The 27,944-nt window shown below is 39.5% G+C and overlaps 1 protein-coding gene across 4 annotated transcripts; it reads left to right on the forward strand.

Annotated features, from left to right (window-relative positions):
- The first annotated feature begins 1,419 nt into the window (after positions 1–1,419).
- Positions 1,420–26,793, forward strand: LOC124263196 (mucin-2-like). Of its 4 annotated transcripts, none has more exons than XM_046697771.1 (20): positions 1,420–1,816; positions 10,393–10,598; positions 11,701–11,787; positions 12,072–12,225; positions 13,327–13,522; positions 14,447–14,540; positions 14,967–15,044; positions 15,300–15,448; positions 15,654–15,709; positions 15,972–16,083; positions 16,491–16,661; positions 16,809–16,944; positions 17,178–17,297; positions 17,476–17,527; positions 17,660–17,812; positions 18,000–18,230; positions 19,220–19,375; positions 21,856–22,296; positions 22,785–22,937; positions 23,811–23,904. In XM_046697771.1, exons 1-19 carry the CDS (start codon positions 1,753–1,755, stop codon positions 22,889–22,891), a joined length of 2,763 nt encoding a protein of 920 aa, XP_046553727.1. In that variant the 5' UTR covers positions 1,420–1,752; the 3' UTR covers positions 22,892–22,937; positions 23,811–23,904. The 4 variants fall into 4 exon arrangements, with proteins under 4 accessions (XP_046553727.1, XP_046553728.1, XP_046553725.1 ...); XM_046697769.1 differs by lacking the exon at positions 22,785–22,937 and adding an exon at positions 24,782–26,793 and having other exon boundaries at positions 1,427–1,816; positions 23,811–24,272; XM_046697770.1 differs by lacking the exons at positions 21,856–22,296; positions 22,785–22,937 and adding an exon at positions 24,782–26,793 and having other exon boundaries at positions 1,428–1,816; positions 23,811–24,272.
- Positions 26,794–27,944: the final 1,151 nt, after the last annotated feature.

Here is a 27,944-nt window from a genome sequence, read left to right on the forward strand (position 1 = left end):
TGATCAATTAACCCGTCTGGTTCGTAACTTAATTGTGAATTGACGTGTTGACTTGATTGGTTACAGGGGTGGATATGGTTAACTTTGTGAGCACCCGGTGTTATTTGGCTTTAGCTATGACAAAGGTCTTGATGCAAATCAGACATATTCCGTGAAAATACCACAGCATATAATACTCTATAGTTCGCACCCTATAAGCTTAATTCGAAATAGAAATCAATGATACCATTTTAACTGTTTATAATACATGAAATATCAGTAACAAACGTACTGCTATTACTCATATATAAGAATTTAATGAAATGTATATTGGAGAAGGCCTCGTACACGTGTCACTTGTGTTTAATCAATTTGCTTCTTCGCAATAAGATATGGTTAAAAATAATTCTACGTGTACACACATTTTGTACTAGTGGTCCAAATGTCGCAAATTCCTTACAGAAGCATCGATGGCAGATTTGCACCTTCTTTTACGAAAACATGACATGACTCTCTTTATATCAACATCGTCAACACAGAACAATATAGTGGAATGTGATGTGATATAAGAACAATTTCGTCCAGTTTCAGCTTGTTTGATCACTGGTACATTTCTACGCGAATATAGGATGATTCCAAACGTTTACATTCGGTTGTCATGTTGATCGGGGAATCCGCTATAAGTAAAGACACACCTTCTCTTTCTGAAAATGCAAATTGTATCACGTGTTTCTCAATTTTGAGGCTAATGAATGCCCCAAAACGCATAAACGATGTTTAGTTTTGACACAAGTCACGGACCGTTTTGTTTCTTTGTATGTTGTTTAAGGCAAAACCCAGCAATATTCTAGCTGTGTGTCGATGATCTTTATATAATCTGGACCAGGTAATAACCGGACTTAACTTACTACTTATTTCAGGAAACTGTCTGTAACGTTGATGAAACCCTCGTTGATTAGTTATATTATTTATTTCCAAGGAAATCAATCGACCCACTGGTACACAAAGATCATCAGCTGTGCACACCTGTGTCGGATAATCGATCAATAACGTCCTAGGTGACGTCAGCCTCTGTTTGATCAACAATACTTGATTATTAACGAAGATCAGTAGAAGTATATAAATACAGATTCACCCCTTAAATAGACCAGTTCTACCAGTGTCGATCCACCGATCAAAATAAACAAGCGCAAGCCGTAAGAGCTTTTGGTTGCTCAAATTTGATCGTATAATAAAACAAACAGTATATAAAACATATTTCATACACAATATATGAACTGATTGGGACACGACGAACCAGTGAGTGTGACGTTTATAACAGCATCGAGTTTCAAAAACTAACAAACGTTTCAAAGCGCTGCGCTGGTAAGCCACGCCGAGTTGTGACCGCTGACAGCGGTAGAGTTCGCGGGCCCGAGTTCGCCAGGTGATTCGCTGCGTCATCACAGGAGCGCTCAGTCACAGCGGACGTGTGTGTGTGACTGGGCCCTTGAGTCAAGAGCCGAGCCAGCGGAGGGGAAACAGGACGGGGTATGTGAAGCGGGTAGACCACTCGGGCATGACTGATATCATATCCCCCAATCACAAACAATCTCCGTATGAAGCTGTCGGTATGACGTGTTTGACTAATAATACATGGCCGGTATCACGAGGAGGTTTTGTGTATAGGTTGAGCGTATATAAATTCAGCTGAGGAGGACGACAGACAGTTCAAACTTGGAATTAGAGAGAAATACACTGTTTGTTTAAGAAACGTTAACAAAGAACTTGACCATGCGGACATTCGTGTGTTACTTTGTCCTGTCGGTGTGTGTCCACTTAGTGTCCGGCAAGAAAGGTAAGAATTTTCTGTACTTTTATAATTCATATTATGTATAAATGCTATTTATGTAATAGTATGTACAATGATATTTATGTATAAATGATAAAATGGAATAAATATATCACTTATACATAAAATGAATTATGTATAAATGATGTTTTTTTATTATTTCATTTTATGACAGTTTTCAGTAGTGTTTTTAAAACATTAGTATTAACACACTTTTATTTCAGCGATATTATATAAACATAATTTGAAGTAATTACATGTATGTGTTAAAACGGGATATGCTGTATCGTTGTCAGTTAGGTGTTAAACAGTGTGTCGAACATGAGGATATGATGTGATAGGATGCCAGCTAATTCTACATAACCCAACCCATCTGCTATTATGTCATTGCAATGTCACACATAGTCTATATACGAATGATACCAAATACCATGAAATACATCTTTCCAATATATTTAATTCTTTATCTACATTCCATCCCATGTCATCAATATAACGTGATATATGCCATTCACATGGCACTGAACATCTGGTGCGGTATTCTCCATCGTTGCGTTAACACTCTAGTTAATCAATAAGGCGTAGGTCCAGAGAAGGCAGTATCGCAGCGACCAAAACAACAAACGAATGTCAGTTGCTGTTATAATTCCACGGAAGGAATTCGTTACAACGCGACACGAGTTGCCGTACCTTTGTTTTCAAAACGTTACGTAACGCCCTCCTCAGAGCTTCGCCCACTGCAGTCTCGTACAGTTGCTACAGCACCCCACGTTTTGGTCTAGCCAAGTCATCGCGTTATCAACTGTCATGAACTCGTAACTACAAGACGTCAATTATGGGGTTCAGTATAACATGCTTCACTTGGAGCAGTTTCGTGTCGTAAAGGTCTTGTCAGTGAAATTACGTATGTGTACGTTCATGAGTCATACGTTTAATGCAAAGTCCATTTTTCCCCGTCACCTATAAACCATTACAAGCACCCAGTACTAGAAAACCTCTGCTATCAATTACATATTATCTCGATCAATGACAGGAAAGTTTACACAACGATGATTCTTCTTGAAATGTATGCAATGGTAACAACAAATGCTATGATCATGATAAGAGATAACATTATATGATCAAATAGTGAGAGACTGACTGACTGAGTTTGGTTTTACGCCGCTTTTAGCAATATTCCAGCAACATCACGGCGGGGGACACCAGAAATGGGCTTAACACATTGTACTCATGTGGGGATTCGAACCCGGGTCTTCGGCGTGACGAGCCAACGCTTTAACCATTAGGCTACCCAACTGCCCCAAATAGTGAGAGAAGGAACGAATAATTAATTTACCACCAGGTCCCGATCTTCTGACATAATCAGCCACCGTTGGAAGTCAATTGATTACCACAATGTTCTTCCAGACAAGGAACCCATAACAAACCCACCGAGGCATGGCCGTAATCGATGTCCATATTCATTATACTCAATAACATTCGTTTATCCTGTTTAAACATGTCTCCGTGTTAAACGACGTTCGTTACATCAAGCTTCGTAACAATCACATTTAATACTCCTAACGTGTTCATACTCAACGTATTATCAAATCGTAATCATGGTAATAATACCAGAATATCAAACCTGAACTGTAGCAAATGTCTATGAGAACCACGCACTTGTAACCGGGATGTTTTGTCCCATTTACTTTAACACTTGATTATTTGTCCGAACACTTGTCATTGATGTTTCTCCTTGAGCGGTAACCGAGGGCAGGTGTATGTACGTTGTGCCTGTAGGTAACTAGGAAAGAGGTCAAGCGTTTATTGAAGCAGTTCGAGCGGACAGCCTTGGGCGTACATTTAGGTTAAAATGACCACCGCGAAAAGACTCATTATTGAATATATATTCGTCTTTACTGTATTGAATGTATGACATTTATATCACCATGTTGAATTTACCATGGAGGTGTTATATTATATACAATGATTGCTTAAAACCTTTTGTGATTCATAGTCGTTATTAATCATGGGACACCATCCATCGTATTTATGCAGTTAACAATTAAAATACCTCAGTAATATTTGATGTGAATATGTTCTTACGATGTGGTGCAATGGTCATAAACATTATTTCTTTGCGATTCATCTAAAATAGTGTTAAAGAAGAGTGTTGAATATATTGAAGACAGGACATATTCGTTTTAATCAACTGCGAATGGTGTGGACTGGAAATTGTATTACATCTTAAAATGCGTACATCGGTATTTCGAGTGCTGTCAGTGTCAGATATGTTAAACTTGATATTGGCGTTAAACTGGTAAGAGGGGCGGTTGGGTAGCCCAGTGGTTAAAGCGTTCGCTTGTCACGCCGAAGATCCGGGTTCGATTCCCCACATGGGTGTAATGTGTTAAGCCCATTTCTGGTTCCCCCACCTTGACATTGCTGGAATACTGCTAAAAGCGGCGTAAGACTAAACTCACTCACTCACTGAACTGGTAAGGCTCAGACCTTCGTCCTCATTAAGCACCTTGTGCCCATGTGGGGAATCGAACCTGAGTCTTCGGCGTGACGAGCGAACGCTTAAACCACCTGGCTACCCCACCGCCCCTCATATTTAACAGCCACGTACCAAAATGTATGATATTTTGTTTGACATCGCATGTAGCAGTATTTACAGACGTGAATGCGTTTTTACAGGAACATACATGACGAAATGATTTGGTCAAAATTGAAGCGTGAGAAACTCGTCTTTCGCCAGACGAGGAAGTACATTGCGAGGACCCTTGACCTCTAGTCCTCATGTTCTTGTGACTGGCCACCTTTCATCTGAGGTCAGGGCATACTTACCTGGGAACCTAACCAGGAAACGCCGCGCGCACAAAATCAATTATAAGGCCCAAACACTACCTGTCAATATGTATCATAATCACGTAATGTACATGTACTTGTGAAGATGGGATCGCCCTACAGATTGATGTGTCAGCTGAACTTTGCAAAATGGTTAATTGCAATTTAGTAAGGAATCGACAGGATAAACACCTCAATGTGGTAATTAACATAATACGAACTTTAACCTGAATACACACCACTAATGTAAAATGCATGTCTTGCAACTAATTTTACATTCAGGCGATTTTGTTTTACATTATTTGAACCCGAACGATATTGAAAACGTATACGATTAGAAATATATCTAAAGTGATATCTTAAATTATGAGATGTAGTAAAAGTGCCACACAGACTTTTTAATAATAATATACAATGAAATGTATCTTGAATAACATAAAGACATGTGGCATGTGTTAGTTCATTAAAGACATAATAAATTCTTAATTTATGACCATCAACTGCTTGAAAGGAAACAGGTCTCTGTCATTTACATGAAGATTCCTCCGCAGTCATATAAACATACCATGCAAGTAGACAGCCTTGTCTCACACATGTTCATATAAAACGGTATTAACACTTGTCATGACCAGTATTACTGCAACATGAAGGACGCTTAGCCACACCTGTTATGTATCCCCTGGGTCGTTCGTAACTCTTAAGCGCATACAAGCGTGAACCAGATAAAGATTTTACCTGAGGGGAACGGTAACTAATGTAGCTAAAGGAATTATTATATAATATCGTCAGTGCTACAAGGTGTTATTGGGGATATGTTGTGACGGGTGTTAAAAAGTATGTTACTGTAGTTTGTTGTAGCCGGGGCACCAGACGTTAAATGGAAAAATATCATTTTCCTTTTCACTACCCCATTCACTTCGCGTATGTCATACATACAGGGAGACACTTCTATCCTCTGTAATACAGTGGAGAAGAATACAACACTATCTTGAATTGAATTGTCAAAGGGGAGTACTAAAAATAAAGTCTTTTCGAGTTATGTAATACATTGTATAAGTGACTAACAATTCCTTGTTCATTGCAATGTTTCTTCAATATGTTTACACGAGAGTGTAGTGAATAGATATTGTCCAGGTGAGATTAATCTTTCATATCCAATACTGATCCAACACGTACTAAAGTTTAACAAACGTTTATGATAAGTATAAATAACCTGTGAATAAAACACTTATCATATGACGTCAGACTTCACAACTAAGTCATAGAAAACGTACCTAATAGATAGCACTTAGTTCTCCCTAAATTGAAATCAATGCTCATATATGGAAATAACGACACCTACGTAGACAATCCTTTGTTGTTCGCAGTAACCTAATTACAAACATTATCGCTCGTACTTCGTCATGACCGAGAAGACCACAATACTAGAAAGCTCAGTTGGTTGAATGTATACGTTAGTCATACTGTGTTGCACTGTCATTCATGCTGATCCACATACAGCTCCACACCGTTCGCTTATTATAGAAACGAAGGAAGGTATACTTGTGTAGGAATCACGCTGTTCTGCTTCACTGGACAAGCAGTACATGATTCAGGGCTGGTACTTTACAGTAGCCTTTGAAAGTGTTGTTACAAAGAAGTTTTACTTATAGGTTGATTGTTAGAAACATCTACTAGAGCACTAGGAACTGATTCACACGAATCATACACTCAAACAACTGTGCATAATAGTCATTCGTTGGTCGAATCCACGAACGTCTGTCAGGACATCCGAGTCAATGCTCCGATATGAATAACAATCAAATCTATTTAATTGTATCACACCTACTGATCTGAATTGGGTGTTGCAATGTAGATGAATTTGAACTATAATAACTCAATATTTCAGCATGTGCTCGCAAATGAACACACATGTTGTTACTGCTCGTGATGCTAAATCATCTTAAATTCTTATTCTGAAACTGAAATTGCAATATTCAGATGAAACCCGGTATAAAAGACACGAGAAATCTCATTTGCACTTTTGTAGATGTAGATGTAGATGTAGATGTAGATGGCGAATGACTCATCAGTGTCACTATCAAAACACTTATCACATGGTACACCTGTGACGGTGAACGACGTGACTCAAATTTCCCTTTTTTCTAAATTGTCCTATCCAATTCAAAGGACATTACATGATTAAAGTTTGTGTTTGCATTGGCATGCACTTTATGCAATTTCTGCTCGACATTCCACTGCAGATGGTCCTGAAAGTGAGCCAAATGCAAATTTACAAACTTATGCATTTGTATACGCCACTTACGTGATGTCATTTGTTATACAGCTGCTTATCCATGCCGTGGGGACATTTAAGACATCATATAAATACGCCGGAGCCCATCTCACCCTCAGTCCTAAACAGCGCGAACATGGCACATTACAACGTTTTGTTTATGATGATGGACACGTGTGGGGTGTTCTGTTTAACAGTTCCATAAATCAGTTTTGTTGCTGGAAGACATCAGCATCCGTCATCATCATCAGATGACTAAATCCCTTAAACATTTCCGACAGGAAAAAAACCGTTTGTCTCTCATCCCCAAGAGCTGCTGATGTAAGGTGCGACATGTGAGGGCGGTTAGGTTGAAGGGGCAGTTCCTGAAAACCTGCACTCTGTCATACGTCGTGTATACCTACACGAGGAGATGGAGCTATGTCACACCGTCATATACACAATCATTCTTATGTTCCTAGGTTTTAATAGGATGTTAGGTTTGCCTGTGTACTGCTTCACATTGCCATACAAATAGTTGAGACATGCAGTATATGACTCTTGATAAACATTCACTATAATGCCGATTCCTATTGCCGGTGCCTGTGCACCCCCACCCAACCCTTTCTCAGAAACCTGTATCCGCCTCTGCTAATGATAGCATGTCATCATATTGGATCACCTGTAACTCCTGATAATAATCTGTCTCGATAAATTCATTTCAAGATGATTGCCAGTGACAAATGCTTCCGGATAAAGAGTGAGATAAGGTTTGAAGCTTGACATACGGTAAACATATGCTGAGAAAAACAAATAAAGTAACACAGGAAAATTCAAGCGTTCCTTTAATATTTTCCAGTTTTCATCACCAGCTTTGAATAGCACTGTAGGAGGAAATCTGAGGATAAATAAAGGAACACTGTCATGATGTGGTGTTCCCTGATTTGGTTCCCTCAGTATACATTTTAAGGATGACTACAGCATAACAAATGCCCCTTCACAGATTCTAAGTAGTTTCTACCAGTAGAAGATTCTGCTCCACTAAATGTCACTTCCAAATGTCAAGGGAGATCACACATTCAAACTATTACAGTCATCTGGATCTCTGACGGAATAACCTATCCCCTTAACGAACTGTAAGCCTTTTCACTTAACTTGTATACGCAAAACGTTACCCTGCAGTATTTCTGCCACCAAGCTGAAACAGCACGCATGTGTGAAAACATTACACACGATCACGGTCAGGCGATGGTCATTCGGACACATAGCCCTCTTTGATTATTCACCGACCGACCTCGCGATTTAATGTGCAAACAACAACTTGCAGGTACAGTCTAGGCTCGCGGTTGCTCTGAGGCTGGTATGGAGTTCTTGTATTTACAATAGGTGGAGTTGTGGGTTGGATTGGACAATTAAACCTGATGCAGGTGATCCTAGAAACCCATATTCCAAGCGGGTGTTTTGTAACGTCATACTGATCAAATTAGACAGGGTGTTCATGAAACGTTGTGACCTGTGGCAATCTATTGTATATATTGTGTATATCTATCGAGATATTTTGTCTATTGCAAATATGTTTGCTACGAAACAATGCACCATCTGAGCCTGGTAATTAAACACAATATTATAACTGCTGTTACATTTGGAAAAACTGTTGCATATATCTTGTTAACAAAGTAAGAAATTCAAGTTCTGCTTGTTAAAAGGAATCAATATTTTACAAAGATATCAAATATTTTACTTTCATTACTGTTGTCATGTTTGGAAGAATATTTTGCAATATCTTTGCTCATCTTGTATTGCCTTATGGCAGTATAAATAGGAATAGAAACAAGGCCCCTTTCATTCTGCATATAAAGGGATTCCGCTAATATTATTCAAAGAAATACAGTTAGGATTCTTCTAATCTTGTTTTGCCTGATGTCTGCTCTGACCTTCAAAGTTTTAACACAGCCTTGGCTCTTGTAATTGTACCTGTACTACCTGTATTAATCACACAGGTGAAAATAACGCTGACTCTTCACACAGGCCATTATTGCCTTTTTATGGAAAAATCATGATTCTAGACAGGTAGAAAAACCTCTAAATGTACTGATTCACTGGCAATAAATTCTCTCACCTCAACTCTCTGCAAAACGTCATTGTTGGATACTAGTTATGGGGGCCTTTATGTCATTGTACCATCTAGTAGTCGTTTACATATATCCACATGATGACGTAAAAACCCATAGCGTAAACATAACTATATTCACAGCATAGCCGAGGTTTACTGAGAATTTTGAATGTTTGTTCGCGCTAGTTTCCGCAGTACCTAAGCACGCCTAATATATTGCTAACTTATTGTTATCAAACGGTGGTATCTTCAACGGGCGAGTAATACACGGTTTTGTGACGTTTATGTTGGAATCGATGGGCATCAGATATGCAACGTCTAAAGCAAACAGAATGACACTGCAAGGGCGTTTGTTTGATTTACATATATTTAGTATAGTCGTGGAACGCGTTTAAATGTTTAACATCTTTCAACAGGCATTTTATCATCACACAATATCCGACAGTGCTTCGTTTGTACGATGGTAATGTTCTCTAAAGTCAATATGTACACATTACGATTTCTCTATGCCTGTATGCTTCATTGTTGACTTATTCTAAAATCTTTATAATACGCAGACACGAACTTGTTCTGATAAGATGTCTATGTACGTGTCACTGTAACCCAGTCTGTGTCAGACCACCTGTACTTGCTCATGTTTCTCAGGTCAACGTTTGATGGCTAGAGATGGAATTGGGTGGGGCTGTGCAATTGATTCTTGTCTGTCCTCCCTGAGAGAGATATATAATATATATTCTCGGGGACCGTTAGATACTGAAGTCATTTGTTTAAAGATGTGATAATTCATAAGCATAAGCGATCCATATGTGCATGCCTTTTCCATACCACTACTGTTATAACTCACCAACAATGAAAACGGTAAAACAGACAGTAGGTGTGACCTTGTCTCACAACTTCAACACACCAGCTTCCGACATGTCCTGTCTGTGTCTAATGCTTTATACAACACACGCTATGGGATACTGCAGAAAGTTAGTATGAAGCTAACTTCTTTTTAATTTGTTTCGATGTTGCTAAGGGTGTCCAGACTTATTTCTCTATGATCTTCATACACAGTTCCATACGTCTTTATAGCGACTGCCAACAAGTAGTAAATACTGGATGCTCTTTTGCACCCGCAATGTCACGGCGGGGAACAACAGACTTCACAAGTTGAACTTTTTTCGGGAGTCGAACCTGGGTTTTGCCATGGCTACACAACGTTTTAACCGCTCCTTTAATTACGTGACACATACTAGTATATATCGGATAGAAAACATACGTATCTATCGTCCCACTGTTGTACGTGATAACCCTTTTGTCATAGTTCCTGATCACTTGGCTATGGTCTGTTTAAGGCACTATTTCGTCTTGAATACTTGACACATCTTATATTTCTTCTTGCAGCCTATGTGCAGCTGACAGATACAACCCTGACCGACAGCAGCGACTGCCAGCTACCCACAACAATACATATCACAGTAACAGCTGATGGCCGGTCCTTACCGCTGACACTAACCAAGAATACTGATGTTGATGTAAATGCTCCTATATACACGACCAGTTTCTTTCGAGATGATGAGGTGGAAAAGGAAAACCTTTTCGACATACCGGTGAGTTTGAAATAATGACCGTCAGAGCAACCGAAAAGATGTTATCAGAATGGTTGGCTCAACGGTAGTCAACGCGTTCTTGCTACGTGAATAAATGATTATTGTACTGTTTGCAAATGGCTTATCTCTCAGAGTGACACACCTAATCGCCACCACACAAAGTCTGCGGTCTAGCCCACTCGGTTACAGCGACGTCCACAAAAATTAAAGCCTGCGAACTGCAGCTGGTAGTCTAGATTACGAACTTTTAGTACCACACGGACAAGTGTACATTGGCACGGCTCCCTTGACTGGACCTAACGATGTACAATTTAAAATATATCTTTTGGAAAGTGGGTTATAATGACTTTGCAGTGTGAACGCTAACAAAAGGTATGAGGACTGCAAGCATTCTAAATCTATTCAATGTGGTGATCATTATTTAAATGATGATCAATAGCTATCCTTAGGCATCAAGTATCAGATTGCTTTTCAAATGCACTCAGTCACATCGAACATTCGACATATATATGTGCTGTATAGGATAGTGATGTTATCCTATATTCTGCATTGATTAATGAGACACAAATGTGAGCACGATATGGATTGACATGCAGTTACCAGCTGAGTTATTGCTATCACATAAACGATGACTATATCAACTGGAATGTGCGTTCAGCCCATATTTGCCTAATCCAACAAAGTATATCTAAATACCTACAGAAAACATGATAGTATCTTCGGCCCAACAAAATATGATTTCTTGACGAGTTGTAATGACTGTTCTGTATGGAACTAATCAATTGACCCTGGAAATTACGTCAGTGTTTCAAAAATGAGCATTTTGATTTAACTTTCTTCATAAAACAGTTTCAATAAAGAGCAATGTTCAAAGTAAACTCAAATCTTGTTGAGTAAGTGAGTGAGTTTAGATTCATGCCGCTTTTAGCAATATTCCAGCTATATGACGGCGAGGGACATCAGCAATGGACTTCACACATCGGTCCCAGATCTCCGGCGCGACGAGCGAACGCTTTAACCACTAGCCTACCGCACCGAAACCGATATACAATTTAAACGAAATGTATTAAATGCATCAAAATTATATTCGTTCCTTTTCTAGGATAGCGCAGAATACCAAGATGAGGCGCAATACGCCGCCATGACGGTTGAGTGTCACAAGCTGGATAAACGAGTAGATATATCAGTGGTAGGTACTTGTATACACTATTAACTATCAAACGTGAACTCAATACATTTCAAAATCATTTCCTATTAACATTTTACATTATTTTGTCCTGGAGATATTGTCCAAAGTTGCTCATGGACATATTTGCATTCAGATACCAATAGTGAAATCATAGAGAGAAAAAGGCAATGACTTTCTATTAGTTATTTATTAATCAAACATTCCTTCGTTTCGCGTTATATATACATACGTGCGAGCAAGTAGTTCAGTAGATATATTTGTTATAATTGTTTATGTTATTTCAGCGTGGTATGATCACATTGAATGGAAAACAATATACTATCGAGAGAAAAAGTCGCCAGCGCCGAGATACAGATGCTACAAGTGATGCAGGAGAATACGAAATAACTGAAGATGTTGCACCAGTCACATCAAATGATTATAGAGAGGCACCCCCAGGTATGTATACATTATTATTAACATACCATTGTCATTACTATCATGGGGCGGTGGGGTAGTCTAGTGGTTAAAGCGTTGGCTCGTCACGCCGAAGACCCGGGTTCAAATCCCACAAGGGTCCAATGAGTGAAGCCCATTTCTGGTGTCCCCCGCCGTGGTATTGCTGGAATATTGCTAAAAGCGGCGTAAAACCAAACTCAGTCAGTCAGTCAGTATTACTATCACTGTGGTGTTGGTTTAGATCTTTGTGTTGTGGTTCTTCTTGTTGCAACATATGCATGCATCTGTCCTAAAATAGCTCTTAAACATAACGTGGGAACAGACACGAACCGTCGGCCTACGTGGCCATCACATGGCCCCTGGGGATTTCACGTAGCAGTTAATGAGTTTCCTCTGGGGTGTAAGTATGACTTGCGGGAAAGGAGGACCCACAAATAGGAAGTTGAATTAGGGAACGTGGAATGCCAACTTTCACAAGCACCTGTTAAGTAATGTAGTTAAAGGAAACACTCTCGAGAACATAACTTCCCCTTGTATTTAAAGACACATGTGTTAAAGGGATATTTGACACTCAGATAAGACCCCCCTTGCCCTCCATTCGCTGCAGGTTTACAATATGTGCGACTTAATATACATTGTTAACGTACATGTCTACATGTATGATTTCATATAATTACATACATCGATGGACAAATGCATAGTTAAAAATATTCATCGCGGCTTGTTGTAAGGCATGTTGCTACTTGTAAATACGTCGTCATTAGTAGACACATTATTATGCAAAGATATGAAACACAGGCCTGAAACATTATTTTGTATGTCTTATGTAGATAAATACCTGCATTAATGGTGTAAATATGCAAATCATTATTCAGTATGACCCTTATGTTATCCAGAGGACATATATTACCGTCCTACTTGTTCGAATAAACGGGATCTGGTGATGGACAATGTCAAACAAACTAGGTGAACTTTGCTATACGATAAGTAGAAACCATGATACCACTATACCTATCACATTCCGTTGTGCATACACACATCACATGCGTTGTTTATGAGACTCATACTTCACGTTAATGATAATTTTATTCACATTTCCAGCTGTCGAGGATGCCGTCCGTACCATCAAAGAAAGTCATCAACTGCTTCCGCTTAAGGATGCCACCTTAACCAGACATAAACGCCAGTCTTCTCAATACGTACCGCTGAAAGGTGCCAACCTCGACAGGCAAAAACGTCAAGTCTCACAGTACTATATTGATGTGCTCGCTCTCGTAGACTTCGGCGTTTATAAAAGGTGGGTGTTGTAGTCGAAGGGGGATTACGAATGGGAACGCCGGCGGGTATGCAGTAGGTAACACCTGCTAATCTAGTCCAGGTTAGCGTACCTGAGTCACTGTACTTTGTTGACTTTCTGTCTGAAGTGACTGACCTCTGGTACTTGTGTTTTTGTCAATAAATACACTACATCATCACTTTATGTTAGTTTTATTAAAAACGTGAAGATAAAGGTTAGAATTGATCGTACGTAAGATTCTACATAAAGTAAGGACGATCACTTCTTGTGTGTGAAAAATATTTTTTAAATAAAAGGTTCTATTCCGAGAAAAAGCAAAATATCGTCAACATACTGACAGAAACGTCGGTTAATTGACTCACGTTAAACATGTCAATAGTTACGTTAACGTAAACAGAAGTTCAGTCAGAAACAAACACAACCCAGAATGGAAATTAGCCTAGTATTTAAACCCCACACTTGGCCACAGACTATCTCACAACCACCATTGTCGCTATTTCTAGAACCATGGATGAAAACAGACTGAAAACAAATATAAGCGTGTTTTACATTCTTCGCCCTGAATTAATACGCCCATACTGATGTATTATAACTGAGAATATCTTTGTTCCATAGTTCAGCATTATGGTATTTATAAAATATATTTATGTTTTTTTGTAATTATATACATTAAGGCTTTTGGGGTAACAAATAAAACGAGCCTTTTAGTATATCAAAGTAATTTGTAAATATACAGTAGATAGTTTTACATGTTTTATGTGGCGCAACCTCCACCCAGTGAACAAATGGCTGATTTGGGGAAAATATCATAACATATTATCCTGTGTGCACATTTATTGTTAATCATTCCAGGGTACCTCCAATAAAAGGGCATGAACGTTATGAAAACAAAAAATATATTTTCCATGTATGTTTTTTTTCCAGATGGTATGACGTCAGCACCCAGCCAACTGCAGATCAGAAAAAGATTGAAACGTTGCAAAACATAAGACGTTACTATGCCTACGTCATGAACGGGGTAAGTGTGATATCCATCTTGTTAGTAACTACACCTTATTCGACCTGGAGGCGACTAAAATCAGACAGGGTGTCGTCATTTGCACGCTTGTAAACTATTCGCCTACAGGGATTTCTGTGTAGGTCTAAACATTATGCACTTGAACACTCCCCTGACTAATGAGTTACCAGCTATTTGCTCATTAACTCAGAAAATGGATGAATAAACAAAACGAACAATGTGGGTTAAGCTTGGATAAAGTATGTTGTAAGCTGGGATAAAGTATGTCTGCAAACTAGGCTAAAGTATGTCTTCACATAAGTATCCATTCGTGGATCTATAGTTAATTCAATAAATGTCGAACCTGTAAATTTTACTTTGATGGTTTTGTCATTTTTCACTGTGTCTATAGTGTGGTAAAACGTTTCTTTTTTTCGTTTGCTATAGGTCAGCCTGAGGTACAAGTCAATATCTAGCCTTAACTCACGGATTAATGTCCGGCTTGTGGGCTACTATGTGGCCGAGGTATGTCATAAACCTATTTTTATCACTTAACGACCAGATGCTTTTAGTACCCACTAAACACACTGTTAACATACCATGCATTCATCGTGAAAATGTCTCCATCGAAGAGTAAAGGGATTTGTCGTTATATGTGACTATATTATCACTATTTCACAGTTATTTAATAACTGTTATGTGCAATATAATCAAATCGGTCGTTTTGTTTAGTTTAGATCATATTTCGTTTCCATAATGAAATGGATTTGATTGTTTCAGAGCGGGGCTTCATCGCCATTTACGGAATCATTCCGGATATCGGGTAGTTCTGGTTCTGAAGTTGATGCAGACAAAGTACTCGTATATCTCCGTGACTGGGTCACCAGAACGTCACTTCCGGCCAACGATCACGTCATGATGTTCTCCGGGTAGGATTTAGTACTGGTTGTACAATTGATAGAATTGCCATCCTTTAAATTCGATTTTTGATACCTTAACTTGCCCCTGGAATGCAGACCTAACGAGATATTTGTTAATGTTTGTCAATAGTGGAATTATCGCGTGTAAAAGAATGCTCTGACCGAGAATCTATTTGGACGCTCCACTGAATGTCTTGAATATCTGTCCTTCCAGGTATGATCTCTACACCATCAACCCCGCCACCAACACCAAATCCACTGCTACTTCAGGTAAGCCACTGCCTAACTTGTATACCATGCCATTCATCCACTGCCCAGCCCGACGGGTATGGCATTAGTAATCTTGTTGCTGGATGTAAAGAGAGCATATGCCGATGAGTACCTGGATCTGACCAAACTAACGTAATAATTGCAATCAAAAATTTAAATGTAAATTGGTATGTGTTTGCCTTCTCTATTGAACGGTTAAAGGAATACTCTTTCATTTGTGTTCGAGTGATATGTCATTGGTATTTTATTTATTTTATTACAGGTCTCGCTTACATCTCAACCATGTGCAGAAGCGATGGGAGGAGTATTTCATTGGTGGAAGATATCGGAGGGTTTCAGTGTATTGATACCGCTGCCCACGAACTTGGACACGGGTAAGCGTATGCTAGCAGTACATTGTTCTCCAACAGTAGCACTAACGAGACTTTGACGGTATTATATTGTGGCTCCGATGTCTCATTGACGCCATAAATACATATATTCAATGGGAACTCACATATTGTCAGGATTCAAACCTCTCTTGTTTCTATGACATGGTGATCGATATGTCTTCCTAAAGTCATTATTAATGGCAACAGAATTTTAAAAATACAAAAGAGAATTACCGATATCGAGGATGATATTTATAATAATACACGGGGACCTCTCTATAACCATTACCTCTCTTTATCAATTGATGAAAAAGTAGGAGGGATATGGTGCTATTAAGTGAAGTAATTCACCAAGCAACCATTCTAATGTGAAAAGAATATTTTGTAAATGTGTCATGTCCAATTTTCAGTCTTGGCGCTAAACACGATGGCGATGGGAACAACTGCAAGCCCAGTGACCGCTTTATCATGTCAGGAGGCTCATACAAGACAACCGACCAAAATGAACGGAACCCGTGGTTCTTCTCGTCATGCTCAGTTGATTACTTCCGGAATCTATTAGCATCTCTTTCAAGGACATCGTAAGTAACAATATTGAGTACAGGCTTTGTTCTTGAATCAGTTGAGGGTGATGTACAGCTATAAATCAAATGATTATTGTGACGAAAAATCCGTTTCGTTTTCTGGAGGAGGACATGGGAGTCTTCATCTGTGTCACTATGTTTCAGAACTGGAATACAGTGCATCACAAATGCCTTACCTGTAACAAATGTCCCGGATACAAGCTCTGTGCTGCCTGGACAACTGTACAACCCTAATCAGCAATGTCAGATGATCCATGGAGCCAGCTCCAGATTGTGTATGGTAAGAATACTAACGATAATTATACTGATATTAGATTATAGCGTCATGAAACTGTTAATATTCGTAAACCTTGTGCTGATTTGGTTTTAAATCTGTGACAAAACAATTGTCATTATTGATGAAGATGGTGGTGGTGATGGTAGTAGAAGAGGAGACTTATTTTGCTGGGAGCACCCATGAAACATTATATCTGTTGTATTGGTTTCGGTTATAAACGTCTGTGTCTTTTTCAGGGTCCAGAGTTCGGCAATTACAGTCAAATATGCTCCAACATGTTCTGTTTGGATCCGTCCAGTGTGAGCACCTGCTTTCTTCATGACGCCGCCCGGGGAACCACCTGTGGCGACAGGAAGGTGAGATTAACGTCTAACATTAATCCTTTAACTGTGCCTTCACACAGTAACCAGCCAATCAAGTGGAAAGGAGTTTGTAGTACAATTTATATGACTCTTACAACAAAAAACAGTTTGTGAAAGAGCTATAAAGTGATTTTACTATATCAATACTTATGTACCTTTCTGGTTATGACAGTGGTGCATAGACGGAGTGTGCCAGTACGCCCCTGAAGCTCCATCCGCGAACGGTAAGTCAAAATGTCCAACCACTTTTGCCTTTTACTGTTAAAATAACAGCCAAAATATAGTTCTCTCTCCTTTCAACTCTCAAGAGTAAAATCATATTTTTCATTGTTCTAAAATATACTCATATTTTCCAGAAAATTGTGTATTTGGAGACCAAAGCGGGGTGGCGTTTGAGGGCCAGACGTGCGAAGACTTTACAGGGGGAGAGAACTCTCCATACTGTTACCAGCAGGTTGTTAGAGGTCGCTGCTGTGCTTCCTGCAACAGATATTATACAGGTGTAGAAAGTAAGTTGATGACAATTAAGAAAGTAATAAATGCATCAAAAAAAAAGAAGTCCCGGAAATTAATCTTCAGATATTGATACTTTTGATGTACAAACGATCTTGACCGCTCCAATTGCATCCATTTAAAGGTTGAGTTAGGAACATTTGTCTTTAATGGAAACAAGTTCATATATCAACTTCTCGATAGGCTGTCTCTACGGCAACACGGTCCGCGGCTGCGACGCCAGGTTCTGCGACTACATCTACGAGGACGGTACACGGTACGCAGACAACTGTTGTCAGACCTGCGGACAAGTTGTTCCCATCACCACCACGACAACAACTACAACGACGCGAGCACCTGTAACGACAACGATGACAACAACAAAAACGACAACAAAGGCACCTGTTCCCACAACGATACCCAATACACAAGGAGGTATGTCAGAAACCTTGTTATATTTTGGCCATTGGAGATGAGGGATACCTTCAGCACGTTTATATACTACTCACACTTTGCTAAGGATCACAAAATTTCCCAACTTTACTTAAACATAGATTTATAATTTGAAATTGTATCCATTTAAAACTAGATAAATAATGATATGGTATGCTCTTCAAGCAAACAGCCACTTTAATCTAACCTTATGCACTTGATACATGAGTAACCATAAACATGTTTTTTATGGTACCAATCAACCATTTTGCAAATCGTAGAACGAGTCATTGACAAGTGCACAACACCTGTGAATGGCAGGTATGGGATCCTCAAGATGAAATGACAAACTGAAACCTAGGATCCATGCTTACAATAAGCTTAGATACTTAACCAAATAAGACCCACATCATAGTTTTGTGTTGAATCAATTGTTTGATCCTTAGCAAAGTGTGAATAGTATATTATTGCTAGATTAAGTAAAGTAGTAATTCATCTTCAGTCCACTAATTTGGACCTTCTGGGATAGCTACCAGCAATGGTGCAAAAACAATGTAAACATCATGAGTTTCAAATAACCGCCTGCCAGACGTTCCGAAACAGGTTGTTTTTGTTTCGACATCAGATATACATTCTTAATGACATCTTGATAATGGGCCGAAATTATAGAAGGCGGGAAACGTTTAAAAACCATTTCAAGTAGAGTTTTGTAGTATGTATTGTTATTGTTCAGTCCAATGTAACGAATGTTGACTGACAATACAGTCGAATAGCCAGTCCCGCCGTCGAGCTAGAATTCATCTGAATCTTAAACGAAAACCAATGCTTGAAGCTGCAGGAACGTCATCAGAGCTGCGGGAGACTGCGAAATCTTCAAAACGCCTTATTAAACACATTGTAAACATCGTTGTCGTTTTTATGAAAATCTAACTTATGAACTTGCCGTAAAAAAATATGATTTGCTGAAAAAGTTCTTTTTTCTTTTGTTTCAGATGACTGCACCGGTAACCTTGGTGACAGAAATGGCATAACCTTTAACGGGATGTCGTGTGCGGACTACGTTAACTCCGATTCAGGTGTCTGTTACAGCGAGTCCACCCAGAACTACTGCTGCTCCTCATGTAGACAGAAAGAAACGGGCATACAAGGTAAGGGAGATTACTCTCATTTCCCAACTTATCTTTTGGAGGATGTGGGACTCACTTGTCGTCGCAAGATGGCTGCTGTCGGCCATTTTGTTTACTGGTTCAGTGAACTGTTAGACGAAGGGTTTTGAAGGTTGTTCGGGTGGTAGTACTATTTCATCCTGGTGTGGGGATATGGAAACATTTTTAAGGGAAAATTGTAGGCGGATGATTTAATGTGTTGTTAAAATGCATGCATGTTCATGAATTCTATACTAACTCCTTCAAGTACAGCATGGGTGTATCATTGCTATTACAACAGTACAATGACATCTGACTTGTACTCTTTCTTTACTAACTTTAGAAATACATCAACCCTTGCATTGTGTACTTTCTGTACCACCTTTACGTATCCTAAATACTTTTAATCATCTACTTTCTTTAACAACTTTGCATTGTGTACTTCCCTTACTAATTTCACATATGCGATATTATTTGCATTGTGTACGTTGTTTACTAATTTTGTTTCTTGTTTGATCGTGTTGTTTTGCCCAAGTTCCTTACTGAGTTTCATCAAAACAAAATAGAATACGGTTCTTTATAATGATCCCTGAAGTAATAGTCAATAACACCTGAAGATTAAGATCTCACAAAGGGATCATGTATCAACATTTTTACTGGGTCGATTTTGAATTTGAAAATCGAATTGTCGCTAAGAATATTTTCAGTAGTTTTTATGTTAGCCAAAGGTTTGAGGTACAGGAAACCAATTTGGTGTTATTTAAGGACATAATGATTCTTCAGCAGATTTGTACGGTGCGTGATATTTGGACAATGAAACTCATGTATTTGGACATGATGGGCGTATTTCCTGTATGAAACCTAACTCTTCATTCGTGACGTGTTAACGTTACTGCTTTCATATATATGCAACGTTTCTGTTATAACATGTTAGCTATGTATCCACCAATGTACTGTACGCCATGTCTAACAACCCTAAGTTAATAAATACGTCCTTACTTGAACTCTGTACTCTGTAATTAACCGTGAGCCTGGCGCTCGGAGGAAGGATAAACATCCAGGAGTTACCTCCCTTCTTCTACAGCCAGACCCTTTCACTGCAAAGAAATAACGTCAACGTATTGGAAGGATACTGACCCTGACATTAGAAAGGCCACTGAACGTTTGAGAGAATCTATCACGATGCTAGCCACCGTCTGAAATTGGAATAACCAGGAAAAGGAAGGATCGTCCCGTGTATATGGCGACGGTGCAAATGTTGATGCAATATGTTGGGATCTCTGCCAGAAGATGAACGATCTTCCCATCAAGGGAATCTGAGACACCCTCTTGCCTTCTCGCAGTAACCACTCACGCTTGTCTCTCTTTGCCTGTGTCACGCCTTAACACAAACTGTCATAGTCCATGTTTAACACTTAACTGTTGTGTCACTTAATACTACATTATAGCCTGTGTCAGTAACCATAGTGTAGTTTGCCCATAGTTATCTGAAACAACCATTGTACAACGTAAACTCGTCTATGAAATTCCTGTATAACATATCCATATACACACATGTACAAGCATGCAGCACGGAACTGAAGATTTCTACTGGTAGTCATATCCTAGCGTACTTAATCTGTGACCGCCTCCGTGGTGTAGTGGTTAGAGCCTCCGCCCGAAGGTCGCGGGTTCGATCCCCGACCGCGTCAAAAGACGTTAAAATATGCTACTTGTTGGTTCCTGCCTGGCGCTCGGCATTAATGGGTACAACAAGGACTGGTCGGCTCGGAGTCAGTATAATGTGTCTGAGTGGGGTATTCATGCTTCACTGCGGCATGGTATCTCCGTGGGCTAGCACTATAAAACCAACCTAAGTCTGGGCTAGTACAAGCAGCCGCACATACACATACACACGCATGTATGTCGTCATATGAGCGAAATATTCTCAAGCACGACGTTAAACCCAATTTCACCTCACCTCACTTAGTCCTGTATGGGGCGGTGGGTAGCTCTGTGGTTATTGCAACCCCATTAAGCTGGACTGTGCGGGCGTCCTTACCGACGTCCCCAAATTCCCATCAGTGGTTGGGGCGGTGGGGTAGTCTAGTGGTTAAAGCGTTCGCTCGTCACGCCGAAGACCCGGGTTGGATGCCCCACATGGGTACAATGTGTGAAGCATTTCTGGTGTCCCCCGCCGTATTATTGCTGTAATTTTGTTAAAAGCGGCGTAAAACCATACTCACTCACTCATTCCATCAGTGGTTGAGTGCGTGAAGCAGTTATTGTTTAGCCTGTCACAGTTACGCTGAAATACTGCAGAATGGGTTTTACGATATACCCACTTACCCTAGTGTTTTTGGTTAGAGCATCTGTCTTTCCATTAAACCTGTGTATCTACATATCCAGTTATATTACAAAGGAAGTAAGCACACTGGGATAAGGCATTTGGTTATAATGACACATGTAAGAGATGCCCTATCCATGTGACGATATTTCTCCAGGATGCATGTACGGGGATTGGTTCAGTGGATGTGTAGATGAAGCTTGTGACTACATCTACTCGGACGGAACTCCTTACCGCTTCTACTGCTGCGACACTTGCAGAGGTAGACCGGCAACGACAACAACAACGACAACCTCCACTACAACAACTACCCCCACTACCACAACTCCTACTACCACAACTCCTACTACTACAACTACTACAACTACGACAACCACTCCCAGTACAACTACTACAACCACTTCTACAACAACGACTACAACAACGACAACCACCCCCACCACCACAACATCTGTGTCAGACAGGTGTTCAGAGAAGATCTATGGCGTGAGCTGCCAGGCTTATATCGGCCTGTACGGCAAGGGACGTTGCTACAATAGCGATGTCGCTAAAGCTTGTTGCAGTTCATGTGGAGCTGTTTCCAACCCCTCAAAACCAGGTAAAGCACAAATGAACTCTTTAACCAAACACTAGCCATAGTTACATTCTAACAATCACTGTTCTTAATTTGCTACTTTCTGCTATAATATCACAATCCCTCAAAATCAAGTAAAGCAAAACATGAACTCTTAAACAACGAGGAGACGTGCTTACATTTTTAATCACCACTGTTTAATCACCATTTAGCAACGCTCTGTTAAAACACATGACTGTCAGAGTCAAGTCTTTAACAATCTGATCCTCTAGCTTAGTATTTCTCTATCTTTTAATTTGATTTCTCATTTCTGATAGTTCATTGGTTTAGCAAATACTTTCACAGAAGCTTTATATATTAAACTATCTTTATCCTCTTTTGTGTGCAGTGCCCTTTAGTTAATCTTCTATAGCTTCACGTGTTCATGCACATCTAACATAAGCGTAGAACTGTCTGCAACTATCTGTAGCATACCACCCTATCTCCTAATGAACCCGGTCACCACTTTTCAGGACGAGGTTTCTTTTTCCGACGAAGGCCATTGAGTGGACGTATTAGGCCTTCAGCTCGTCCATCATCTTGGATGAGTTATCTCTCGTCCTTAGGGTTTCTGCAGTAGGAAAGATCTGAAATAACCGTGAAACGTATTGGAAAATGACAAACAGGTGATAATGTTGATCAAATTTGGGCTGATACTTTTGAAAAGACGAAACAGATACATAATTGGGTGAAAATTTTCTGTTAATTCACGCAACACGTGAGATGAAATTCATAAAGTTGTGACATGCACTGAAATTGTACATTGGAAACTGCCATCGTACGCCTGGAAATCTGTCTCAGAGCATGAGAGGTTACAACCCAAGTTTCAAAGTCTTTGTCATTTTGTAACAGTATCCTTTAAAAATTGTCCCCTGGTTACGCCAGAAATATATGATGATGGGATCGCATTATCATAGGCAGGATTACATCATCTAGGTATAATCAGCACTAATGGGGCACTGAAGGTTTCGCCTCGGTCTTTCCTCAAATTCACATGGCGTGATATAAAGGGTATATTGTTCAAAGCGTCGTTGAATCCCATCTCACTATCAATGATTTGATAGAGAATTCGTAGAGAATTTAATTAATTGCTACTAGAAAGTTCGTGGGCATGAGTAGAACATTGCTTTAAAAAGTATCAGCACAAGTTTGCCATTTGAACTGTATATATTTGTAATCTGTAAACGTCTGTAAACAGATATATCTGTAAACTTTCGGCGTCAGTTCCATAGGCTTGATTTTCCCAACTCAGTTTGCATTTTCTAGTTTGCTTTTTTCGTTTTTCTTTAACGTTGTTCCTCTTTCACAAACGTAACACTAATGCACGCTTTTCACGATTTATGAATCATACACATAGATATCTCATGTATTTCATTATTTAATCAAACGTGATAAAGTTAATGTAGCTTTCATGGTATAATATAATTAGAAGAAACATCTTGTTCAATTGTAACGACAAAAACAACAGCAGCTATTCATAACCTCGTTTCCAACTGTAGATTGCCTCTACGGGAACCGTCATGATAACTGCTTTGTAGCACTCTGTGATCACGTCTTTGATGACGGGACACTGTACAAATACTGGTGCTGTGACACGTGCTCAACCGTGGTTGTTTCAACACTCGCTCCACCGACAACACAAACAACAACAACAACCACAACAACATCTACTACACGTCCAACTACAACAACGAGAACAACAACGACCCAACGTTCTTCAACTACAACGAAAAATGTCACTCCTGGTCCTACTACAACTCGACGATCAACCTCAACCAAGACTACCTCAACTCCTACCACAACGCCTACAACTACTCCAACTACCACTCCAGTCTGTGTAGACACCAACACAAACTGCTCACTTACTCTCAGAACGGAAGGACCCCCGGCTTGTTACATACCAGACTTTGAAGTTTCATGCTGTGTTTCTTGCGTTAATGTACGAATTGAAACGGATCAAGGTATATGCCTGTCATTAGAATTTCTTTAGTGTTTATACTTGTAAAGATTATTTCGGTTGTATGTTTGAAAGCAGTCATGTTTCACACACGTGTTATTTTATCAAGTATTTTTGTCTTTTTCCCCTTTTATTTAACTTCATATCGTTGGGTTCACTTAACAGGGACCATGTAGCCATGTGCATAAGGCGTGTCTGAAGTATGAATACACGATGTGCAGGTGCAGGGCAGTGAACTACTCATTTCAGATACGATGCAAAAACGTCTGACGTAAATGTGTTTTCTGATAAGAACCACCTTGATTTTAATGAGATTATGCGCAATAAATGTACAAATTCCCATGTTCCTCCAAGCTCTGCAAGTGATGAGACAAATTATTGTTATAATCATTCAGAAATGACACGAAGGCGCAAATGCATTGCGTCACTCCTCTTGGGCGTATTAGTTTTCATGGAAGATATGTGCATTGTCGTGGGCAATATTTTGTAATATAGTGTCGTTATTTATTGCAGGATGCAGGTATGGCGACAAGAGTCCTTCTATCTGTAGCGGCCTGACAACACCTTTGGAGACGTCTTGCAAGGGACTGGAAGAGACCTGCTGCAATACGTGTAAATCTGTTATATCAGGATCAGACCGCAGGACGGGATGGTCAGCAATGTCCGCAATATTGTCTGGACTTGGTGTCGCGCTTGTAGCATTGTTTTTGTGAAAGTGCTGACTGGTTTATACCTGTTTGTGGACAATTATTTCACAAAGGCAGTTGCTGGTCGATATTGAATTCGGAAAGCATGAACTTGAAGAAGAACCAGGTTGCGAGAGGTCGTCTCAGAGGATGCAACAAGTGTCTCGAACCACTCCAGCCTTGCGATTTTATGACGCACATACCGTCAGTCTTCCTTCCAGGACAAAAGCAAAGTATTGTGAAACAGTTTGCTAAGGTGTCTGCCTGCAGAGAGTGAAAGTCGATTTAATCGTTCACTTTGCAGTTATCGTCAGGGCATTCCTATTCCAACGTTGTGGTTCTGTCACCATTATCAGCACAGACTGAACAGTACTCTCATATCAGAGAATCTACTCGATAATGCTCAACATTATGTGGTGATGATGATGGTGATGATGATGATGATGATGATGTCTCTGAACCTTTGTGTTTCTATAGACACTCGTGTCAGAGACTCAAGCTAATCGATAATGCTCAACTATACTGCAATATTTATTTATGATCCTCAACATGTTTGTCAAGTTGTGAGGTTGCGATAAAGCACGTTATGTTGTGTAAACACCTGTGTGGGTGTGTCGTTGCGACGCCGAGACATATATATAGGTCAGTCAGGTTAGTCGTCGGTGATAGGTCCAATGATAGAAGTAGTTTCCCAATACTAACAAATATACATTAACACACACAGTTTTCCACTGACAACGAACTCATCCAAGCCATTTTCTGTGATCGGTTATAGAAACTATTTTATGATTGCATGCAATTTGCTTCATATGTCAATCCTTTGTATAAAACATAATTTTCCACGCGTTCTATACAATCAAACCAATTAGACGTTACTCCTTTTCACATCGTATTCCTGACAGAGGAAACACTTGCAAATGAAACATGTTGGTCTCAGAGAACTTTTGTTGCCGATTAGCATAATACTTCCAACAGTGAATGCTTCTCTAATATTAGCCTGTATGCATGAACGTTTTTTGCCAACGTTAGAGTTTGCTTGTGGATGTAATGAGCAGGGCAAATGAGGGACGTTAATGTCTGAACGGAGCAAAGCTTTTATATACATTAACCGCTGAAATTTGTACATTCCATGATTTCGGGTTTGGTATTTTTAGTTGATGCCCATACTTTATGTTTGTATCAACTTGATATTTTATTTGGATTTGATGGCTTTCGGTTTTGTTACATTGAAGTTGCTTTAGTTTGAGTTACCTTTCATATTTCTATAAATATTTCAGTCTTTTATTCCAATGCATTTTGAGGGTATATCAATAATGCTTTTAAAATCAGTTTTAACAAGAGACGTGTATGTGGATTCAAGATGCCTGTTGCTATGACTACCAAGTGCTCTGCCGGACAGAGTGAATGAAAGCAGTCTAAATGTTGTCAATGCATGTATGGCCATTGAATTATAATCTCAACAAGTCAGTGCAATCAGGGTGAAATGTGTATATGCTTGAGTATAAAATAACCAGTATAAATGATTAACAATACATGCTAAATGCGGCTTATGATTCAGCTGCTGCCCTTTACATCTTGATAGCCTTGGTACAGATTTTGAATAAATCAGGGAATAGTCATTTCAGTGTCTTTCACACAATCACTTTTGATCCGACCTGTTAAATTTTTAGTCAACATATTAATCTAATGTCAAAATATTTAATTTTATATTTGACAAATGTTTTTTTAAATATACAACCCATAGTTATAATTAGAGCTGGTCTCTAAACTGTGTATAATGTTTTCTACATTATTGTCATGTATATTTTGTACATACAAATAAAACCTATTTTGAAATGACTTCTTATGTTTCTTTGAATGAAGGAGGTATTTTCGTTCATTAAAAGCTCTTCCAAGAGCAGAGTTGTGTGACAGTGTCGACTGTATCATGAACCCGTGTTTATGCTTCACTATCAAATAGTGACGACACAAGATATTAACGAAAACGATCAAGCCCCAGCCGAGGCGCCCGTCAAAAACACATGCAGATGCTAAGTTACGCCAAGTTGTCAAACGGTTATCTTAAATGGTACATTATAACAATAGACCAATATTGAGTGCAGTGCAGATCTCCCTGACTGCACTGCATTGTACATTCAATTTCACCGCTCTGACGGTGTCCCATACATTCAGGTATCAACCTTACACCAAGCCTGGAACCGAAATCTTAGCAACTCCTCAAAAGGAATCGAACCGAGCAATGTCACTCATCCAAGTGCATTTCGCCGCCATCTGTATTATATTCACATAATGACTTCAGTGGTGATTTGGGCTGCATTTAATGCTACGTATTAAACAAGAGAAATGTTAGACACAATTCAGGTCGAGTTGGATCAATGATATTATTCGACAGCTTTGGGAGCTTCCGCCCTGCCCCACTTATAGATACAACCAACAAGGTGCCCCCTTAGGCAAGTGACTGTGTAAATGGGTACCCGGTAGAAACGTAATCGACAGTTTTTATGCTGAAGGAAAACCAAGTTCTATGGATAGTCAACTTCTTTATTGCAATGGGTGCGACGTGTCGGTGTAGGTACTAGCACCGTTATCAAGCACCGTTATCTCTCTCTCTCTTGCTTGAGTTCCATAGAACTTGGTTTTCCTTCATCTATACAATTTCTAAAATGCCTCTCAAGTTTTTAAGGAAGCAGAGAATGTACATGAACACTGGCCTGGTGAGAGAATAATTGCGGCCTTGCATGAGTATTGCGCTATTTCAAGAGATTTTAGGAAGAGGCTTATAATTAGTCATCATCATGGTTAAGATGTATTTGTACGGGTTTTCCACCGCATCCCAACTCTCCACAATTCACTACAAGCGTCAAGCGTGCCACTGCGTTAGAACTGATGGCTGCAATCCAAGTTCCGCCCTGATTAATATTCTTAATGTGTTTAGCACCCGTCCGTTTCTGTCTCACCATCGTGGCATATCGTCCAAGATCAATGCTTGC

Source organism: Haliotis rubra, unplaced genomic scaffold (assembly GCF_003918875.1).
Source record: "Haliotis rubra isolate DU_JTF1 unplaced genomic scaffold, ASM391887v1 Scf870, whole genome shotgun sequence".
Classification (NCBI taxonomy): Eukaryota; Metazoa; Mollusca; class Gastropoda; order Lepetellida; family Haliotidae; genus Haliotis; species Haliotis rubra.